General features: G+C 40.2%; 1 protein-coding gene across 1 annotated transcript in view; it reads right to left on the reverse strand.

Annotated features, from left to right (window-relative positions):
- LOC137601442 (collagen alpha-1(XIV) chain-like) overlaps positions 1–8,378 on the reverse strand; it is a 72,826-nt gene extending 64,448 nt beyond the window's left edge. Inside the window, exons 1-11 of the mRNA XM_068323623.1 lie at positions 8,243–8,378; positions 4,343–4,498; positions 4,114–4,233; positions 3,741–3,905; positions 3,395–3,559; positions 2,485–2,636; positions 1,614–1,743; positions 1,213–1,358; positions 980–1,109; positions 750–889; positions 265–391 (exon numbers count right to left, since the gene is read on the reverse strand). Coding sequence (XP_068179724.1) covers positions 265–391; positions 750–889; positions 980–1,109; positions 1,213–1,358; positions 1,614–1,743; positions 2,485–2,636; positions 3,395–3,559; positions 3,741–3,905; positions 4,114–4,233; positions 4,343–4,498; positions 8,243–8,378 — 1,567 coding nt within the window. The remainder of the gene's footprint in view (positions 1–264; positions 392–749; positions 890–979; positions 1,110–1,212; positions 1,359–1,613; positions 1,744–2,484; positions 2,637–3,394; positions 3,560–3,740; positions 3,906–4,113; positions 4,234–4,342; positions 4,499–8,242) is intronic.
- Positions 8,379–8,664: the final 286 nt, after the last annotated feature.

An 8,664-nucleotide genomic window follows, 5' to 3' on the forward strand; every position in this document is an offset into this window, starting at 1 on the left:
TGTAAGTCAGGGTAAAATGTTGAAATGTGGGGGGGGTTGCAGTCTCTGACTGCCTTGTTTATTTAGCTTCTTAATGAGACAACATACCCAAGTATTTTGGACCATTCTGTTATACATTTGCATCACTACTGGTGTAAACTGTTTTGATACAAAATATTCACAGGCAAGTATTTTACATTTTTGTGCAAAGTCCTGAAGAGATATTGTTTTTTTTGATAGTAATGATATAAGAAAAACTGATGTCAAAAAGCAATGTTTTCTTACTGGTGGTGAATCCGTCTGTGAGCGGCTCTGATGGGCCCTCCTCATACAGAGCAAAGATGGCCACTGAGTACTCCGTCAGAGATGTCAAATCAGTGAGGTCATAGGAGTTCACAGGACCCACCTCCACCTGCAGAGCAGACGCATGCATATCCATACAAAAAGACAGTCATGTTTAATCAATCAGTAATTCATGGAGTACATTAACGCAAATTTGTATGAAGGTGCATCATCGTTACTCTCTACTGTAAGTGGAGGTATGAGGAGCTTATCCAACTTTTACACCACACACTGATTCCTCCTCATTAACCGTAATAACAGTTTGGAGGACAATAATCCTCACAGTTTGTCTCCGTTGCACAGACACAGACTAAAAATGCAGTCAAATATAATCATAATTATAATCAAAGACATAAAATGATGAAGTCACAAATGTTACTCACACACAGAGACAGACACACACAACACACATTAAAACAGACACACACCTCCTCTGACACCAGACCGTCAGTCTTGACCCACATGATGCGATAACGTTTAGCTCCCCTGGGCGGCGGGTTCCAGCTGATGTGAGCAGAGTTGTAAGTGATGTCTGAAAACTGGAGGCTACTGGGAGGACTCAGTGGCACTGACAGGAGATAGAGAGGGGGAGGGGGCTTTTTTGATGCACTGTTATGTTCAATGATAGTCCTTATTAGAATAGAGGTTCTTTACTCACATGTAGACCCCTGATTTGTGAAAGGGTTTCCTGATTCATCCCCATACATGGCATAAACAGTGACCGTGTATTCAGTCTGAGGGTTCAAACCATCCAGCTCCAGCTCTGTCTGGGTATTTGATAACCTGACCTAGAGACAAATATACACAAATGAATATAATACCACACCAGACAGACAAGTTGAGTCAGAATGTATTTACTAAATCTATATTTTTTCTTTTTTTTTTACATGCCTCTTTCTCATCCATCTCTCCACCCTCTGTGAGAGGTGCATACAGCAGTGTATAGCCAGAAACTCCATCCACGCTGTCCCATCTGGCCTTCATGGTATTGTGAGTCACGTCAAACAGCTGGAGGACTGTGACCGTAGGAAGGGCGACTGCACATGCCGACAGACACACAGTAAAATAAACTCGAGACAGAATCATATTTTTGATACATCTTAACATCTTGCAACACATGGACTCATCGGGACTTGAAAAGAAAGTTTAAAAAAAAACATCCTGCTGAGTTAAGAAGATAATCAATATATCTGACATGCAGGTTGGTCAAACAAAATGCTAACGGAACAAATGTGTGTGAGGTTTTGTAAGTGGAATTCTACATGTGTGTTTGCACTTAGGAAAAAACTTACGGGTCTTCTCTGATCCTCTTAGTGCTTCACTCGCCTCATTCATGTACACAGCAAACACAGCCAGCCGGTACTCTGTGAGAGACCTGAGATGCTGTAACAACACTGAAGTATCACTGCCGTCCACAACCACCTGGGGTGGAAGAGTGTTAGCGGAGAGAGGAATAAAAGATAGATTGAAGGGACACAAGGGAGAAATGATAGGGGAATGGGGGGATGAGAGGATGGGCAAAATGGAAATTGGGACAATAAATGGGAAAAATGAAAATGAGAAGTGTAAGAGATGAATGGCAGAAGGAGGCAGGAAAGGGAAAAATAGAGAAACAGTAAATTTATTGAATGGGATAAAGCACAAAAACCTGAAGCCAAATAGCATATTTTTATTCTGATCTAAATTGATGAATGTTGTAATGAAGAGAAGGTCGAGGGTGAGCCAGTTGGAAAGGTCCCCTTCATATGGCTCTAGACCATCTGGTCTCTGCAAACCCTACTAAACAAACAACTGAATAATTTCTGTGGTTAAATGTTCAGAAAAAAATCAAGTAGGTTTCTGGTTCAGCCAGATAATAATTTCTGGTGAGAGTCATCACCTGTACGGATGTACAAGTTTAGGGAATGGAGGAATGACAGAGGGAGCTGTGGATGATTGATACCAGCAGCATTTCAGGGGAAAGTCATACATCTGCACAGAGATGTGAGCTATAGTGACTCCCACCGGTGTGGTAAATATGATGAAAAGTCAGACGGTGCCCCTACCCATGCCAGCATTGCTGTGCTTCTGCTCAGTCTGTGTTCCCATCCTAAGATATCCCTGAATTAAACTGATGAGATTTTCTTCTTTGTGCATATATTGGTATAAAAACACATTACATACCTCATGTGGTTCTCCTCCTTGAGCAGAGTAATAGATCACCCTGTATTTCTCTACATTTCCAGGGGCATGGCCCCAGGAAACTCGAAAGCTTCTGGGTGTGACTTCTGATGTGACAAGGTCTAGTGGTGGACCCATCGTCTCTGGTATCTGTTCTGGAATAAATAAATGAAAATGGAAAAACAGTATTGATAAGGAGCACGAGAAACTAATCAAAGTCTAAATGGACCCAGAGTAAAATGAGATCATGTTGAAATCTCCATTGCATTGTCGACTCTGCATCATTAAATCTATAAAGACTCATGTTAACTTCAGGAGATACTGAGAAATGGAATGAAGAATAGACAACGTGGTTAAGACATTGACCAATCAGTGATCTCAACACCCAGTTGAGCTGGACTGGTATGTGACCTGATAACTTTCATGGTGTTAATGACCTCAGGAGGTTAGATAATGAAAATCCCCTTCTGTCAATCAGAGCTAATGAGATCTCTGAGATAAGAGGTGAAAGGTATTAATTCAGGTTTAGCTGATTTAACCTTTGAGGCTTAACATGACCTGGATGAAAGAAAATGTACACAAACAAACCAGCATAAAGTAATAACCACAGTATAGCACATCATTTTTTTTAGAAACTCATTGGCGCTGGCCCCCTGGGGAGGGAACCCCACAGTAATAAAATCATATCTGGCCACTGCATCTTAATATGCAATTTAATGTCTAGAATGAATTACACAAAACTAAACTGACTGTGAAAAAGTGGTCAGAGTGTCAGTTTTTTTTCTTTACTATTTAAAAGTACATTAGGAAAACAGAGTGGAGTTACTGCTCTCATTTGGATTAAAGTGCATCTAATTGCTTCTCTGATGGCTGTACAATTGCAAACAGTTTCTCCATCCCCTTGTCTCCTTACTCTGCTTAATCTCCTTGTCTTGCTGTTCCACTTGTTCACATACTGTTCTGGTCAGTCCCTCCACTATGGAGCTCATGATGTTGAAGTCAGCCACGTTGTAAACATGAGTGTTGTTTGGTTCTGAGGCAATGGAGTGCAACTCATTCTCATCAGCATTCTTCACTCCTGAGAAGTTGAGGACAATATATATTATTATGAGCCATACATTAAGACATAGAACTGGCAATCACATACCCTAACACAAAAAGACATCTTCACATCACAATCAGATTCCATAAAAATGCATGATAGTATAGCAGGAAAAGTTTTTTTGTCTACAGAAGTAAGTTTGTGTGTTCATTCTAACCAATGGCAAACAGCTCAACCCCGGCATTTCTCAGGCTTTCCGCAGGTGGTATGACATCATCCTGAGACTTTCCATCGGTGATGAGAATCCCAATCTTGGGTAAACCAGGTCGTGAACCAGATTCAGTCTTGAAACAGTGCTCTAAGATATAAGCCAATGCGAGGCCTGGAGGAGAAGAAATGAAAAAGTAAGACGAAGGAGAAAAAAGGCAAAAAATTATACGAAAACCAAGTGTGAAAGAACGGGAACAGGAGTATAATGTGGAAAATGTAGGCAATGACAGTATGAGGATTGCACAGAAAGTAAAAAAGGAAAACAGGAAATAGGAAAAGTTTTCTCTTTAGGGTCGCTGTTAGTCAGTCAAATCCAGCACCTGTTAAAGTGTTTCCTCCTTTATAGGGCAAGTTCTTAACAGCATCAATAATGGCATCTTTAGTGGAGAAAGTATTTAGATGCCACTCGATTCTGGGATCACCACTGTATTGAGCCAGACCTAAAACACATACTTGAGTTGTCATTTGTAATACTGACTCACAGATTCATAAACACCAGAAAATAAAAAAATAATACAGCATATCTGTAATAAAAAAGCAGGGACTGACCTATCCTCGTCTTATTGATGCTGACATCAAATGCATTGACAAGGTTTTCCAAAAACGTGCGGACCAGTCGGAAGTTGAGTCGACCAATACTCCAGGAACCGTCCACCAGGATGACAATGTCTGCAATGGCCTCAGTGTGGCATACAAACTGATCAGCTGAAAGATGGAGAGACTACGTCAGCACACAACTTCACACTGACCACAGTAAATACATGATCAATATGTAATTGAAGACATATTTAGAATAATAACATTACAATTTTACTTTTCCTACAGTATGTAGAATCCTCAGCCACAAGACAGAAAACACACCAAAAAAACAACAACACACACCTGAAGTAAACAGGTTTCAACTTGTTTTTATTGTGCACAAATCCCGGACATAGAAAATAAGACACCACACACATACAACACATACTGCATACAGACATGTAAAAACATCTTCTTGAGAGCATTATTTCTGTTCCCTCATTGCATCATCTTGGAATGATACTTCAAACAAATTATTCAAAGCCTGACTCATTCACTCAGTCTTCATTTTGAGGGCAGTTACAAAGAAAAATCTCACTGGGACACATTCCACACATACGCACACACACACACACACACACACACAAACACACACGCACTTTTGCTCATTCATTTATCCCAATATCATAGCTGCTCATTTTGTCATCCTAACCTGGACAACAGCCTATAAATGAATACATCCACTTAGAGTTGCATCACTGATCATAAATCACTCTATTAAAGTAATAGTGAATGATTCAGAAGGCGCTGATAAGCTTGGACACTAGTCTAAATCAAGAAAAGTAGGAACAGGGAATGCTGACTCTGGGGATTGTTAAGTATAACTAAGCTGTTTTACACATTTTCAAACTGGTGTGAAAAGAAGTCAAACACCTGATGGGTATATCATATTTTTTCACTGAGTGTGGAGTTAGACCCTGACCCTAACCCTATTGAGTCCATAAATAGGAGTGCAATGACATTAGAATCCATCAGCGCAACTGGAACACAACAACTACCAAGCAAGGTTTTCTTCATCTCACAATTAACAAAATTTAAGAAAAGGAACTAGAGAGAAGACATCAGTATTTCAAATGTGCATGAGAACCTTTCATTTTGGCATTGCTTCAAGAAATTCCTGGAACTCAAAAAAAAAAAGCTTTGTTAAGAACTTTGTTAAGAAGAGTTTCTGTGCTTTAATTCATTAAATATCTTTTAATTTGAAAGAAAACTGGAAGTTAGTGTTGGCATTATATAGAAGGGGCACACAGAAGCAAATCAAAAGGAGGTTTCATACATAAGTGTCTATCATAACATCAGAGACCAACTCATAACCCTTAAGAGTACTGCAGAGCTACAGGTGCACAACTTTCATCTACAGTACAAACAGCAAAATACAACCACAGATGTTAGTGGAGTGGTTCAGGTGCTTCCTGGGTAATCAAAATTCCCTGTGTTAATCCCATTATTTTTGTTATAATGTCATTTCTATTGTGTTCCCTTCTTTGTATACCATTAACTATTAACTGCATAACAATGGAAAGTATACAAATGGGAGATGTGATACCAGATAGATTCATAGAAGATATGGAGTGATGACAAGGTATTCATTTCAAGGAGTGATTCCAGACAGAGCCTTCTGTCTGCTGTCTGTAGCTGACTGACTGTTTGAACCATCCATCTGTTACAGACAACAGATGGAGAGAAGACAACAAGATCAAGAAATAGTCTCTGGCTTCCAACTGCATCATGTATTAAATTGAGGTTATATTATAGTAGTCTTCAGGTAAGGTTTCAAGAAGGCCAAGAAGATTATATTATCCTCATAGTTTAGATGCACATAGGTACTTTCTGCAAGAGGAGATGCTTTTGAAGCGGATCACCAGGGAAAAGCAAATAGCATCTATTATCCCAGTGCCCTGCTGAAAAGAGAATAGAAAGTTGCATCTTTACATGAAGGTTTCAGGAAAATGGCACAAGGCTAAGGGGTCAAATAGTGAAAAGATATTCTCTGGAGAGTTTTGCTTTCTCCAAAACAAACAGACGTGGCATTTAGAACAGTTAAGATGAAAGACCAAATACAATAGAACCACAACCAGAGAGGTTGCTTTACAAATAACAGAAGACTTTTTTAGAGCCTTAGACTGTGAAAGGCAGTCATGGGGTGTTGGTTTCTATCAACTCCTGATGACACGATGTGTGCATACAGAGGTGGGATTTATACTTAAACAGAGTCACAGTAAGAAGACACGGTAACAGCCTATGTGAAAAGACACAGATAGTGATTAAGGATAAGAAGGTTGTCATTTCATTTAATTAAAGCTCACTGATTATTTCCCTGCCTTTTGTTGGCAGGGTGGTGAGAACAAGCTCCAACGGCGGCATTTTAAACCCAAACCAATAATCAACGTTGCCCCTCTCCCTCAAATTATCCCTCCTGACATTTGTAAACACTTTAGCTGGATATCAGGAGTCTTATTTCCTAAATGAAGTCATCTGCTGCCATTCATTATACTAGTTTGAAAAAGAAACTTCCATAGTTTCCAGACAAGGATTATCCATTTCCTTTAAAATGAAACCAAAAGTCAAATTTGAGCTTTACTGTTAATTCACTGAACCCAGATTTTCAAATGAATGTGTGCCTTTTACACTGTCAGAAACCCAATATAATGATGACACATTTAAATGAACTTTTGCAGGTCTTTAACTGAGTTGATTTGAAGCAACAGAAGGTTTGAGGTGTAGTCTGTGTTAAGCAATGAACTGAAATCGAACTAAATGTACATGTAACAACAGCACATGCCAACCAAATGTGTGTGTTGTATTTTTAAAGATTTGAAAACTGTTTCTAGCTGCTTAGTCTTCTGTTGAATCATCAAACCTTATTATGTATACAATTTGTAATCATTTACAATTTTACACAAAAATGAAGACCCTCACAGCAGATCAGAACAATCACATCTCAATAAAATTCATTTTAAAACTGGAGAGAAATTGGATTAAGTTAGCTAATCCATACATACAGTACATTATCCTTTACATAAATGGAAACACAATAAAGTGTCCTTCACATTAATTGGTGTCAGAGAGAATGCCTGCTGTGTTTTATTACAGCAGCTATTGAATGTCTCCCTTCCCGAGTGCCAGAAATAACAGACTTGTTAAAGGTCCTTCTGCTCATTGGAAGCCCCATCTGTCTTTATTCTTCTCCTGCCTTCTCTACCTCTTTCTTTTGCTGCTTTTTTTGTCTGATGCTGTTTATGATGGTCAGAGTTCAGGTACTGCAAAACAGTGAGTCTTGTGTGCCCACGAGTATGAAAAAAGTGACATGCATAAAAAAAAAATTAGGAAGGAAGATGAATAGTGAGACAGCTGCACGTTGACTTTGAGTTTATGCCGCGGGGTCCTTCCTTTTTAGATATGTAGGTTTACCGTCTGTTCTTCCCTCGCTTTGACAAAATTACAGCTCACTAATAGAAGACATACTTTGCTCCTGTTTGGCATCAAAATCTCCTGAGAATTTCCCTCAAACATGACAATACTCAAGGCAGGTCAATCTGTAGTACTAGTTTATGTGTATGATATTATTTCTAATCCAACAGGGACTGATTATTCATTTGAAAAATGAAACCCTTGGAGAAAACTGAACAGGCATGGAAAGAGAGATGGGTGGTGATAGATCGATCTGTCTTCTCCCCTCGATGGTGGAGGGAGCGAGTTTTCTCCACAGTTAGAGTAGTTGGAGGTTACCGTCAGAGCCAGAGCCAGATGCCCTGGTCACTAAAATGGTGAGCTGGTGAGTATTCTCCCAACTCATGCCATCAAATCTGCTTTTTGATTATAGGCCAGCTGTCCTAAATTTTTGGGTCTGGCCCCTCTCTTGGATCTGGCCTTGGCGTGGCGGGGAGCCTGTGCGTTCCAGTGACCCTCGAGAGCGATTTAGTTGGTAGCATGCTCCTGGTAGGATCACCAATGACGGACCAGTTTCCAGGGTAGGTTCCAAACAAAGACCCCAGCGTGTCGGCATGCTGTGAGGTTGTAGCCCCACCAGCTGACTATCCTGCAGAGGGCTAACAACCCACCCAGGAGAAACCCCTTTGTTACGAAACTGACCAGAAAAAGCCGCGGCTAATACCAATAACATGAGTCATGTCTTCACTCTGCTGTGCCAAGCTAGCAATGGCCCACGCGTCAGGACAGCCCTGGTGAAAGATTCTGATGGCAACATCGCAACAACTGAAGCAAACTGCCTTGCACACTGGAAAGAGCACTTCAGCCTTCTTTTGCAGCACAGCTCCACTCCGCCCTATCCC

This window comes from Antennarius striatus, chromosome 9, assembly GCF_040054535.1.
Source record: "Antennarius striatus isolate MH-2024 chromosome 9, ASM4005453v1, whole genome shotgun sequence".
In the NCBI taxonomy this organism is placed as follows: Eukaryota; Metazoa; Chordata; class Actinopteri; order Lophiiformes; family Antennariidae; genus Antennarius; species Antennarius striatus.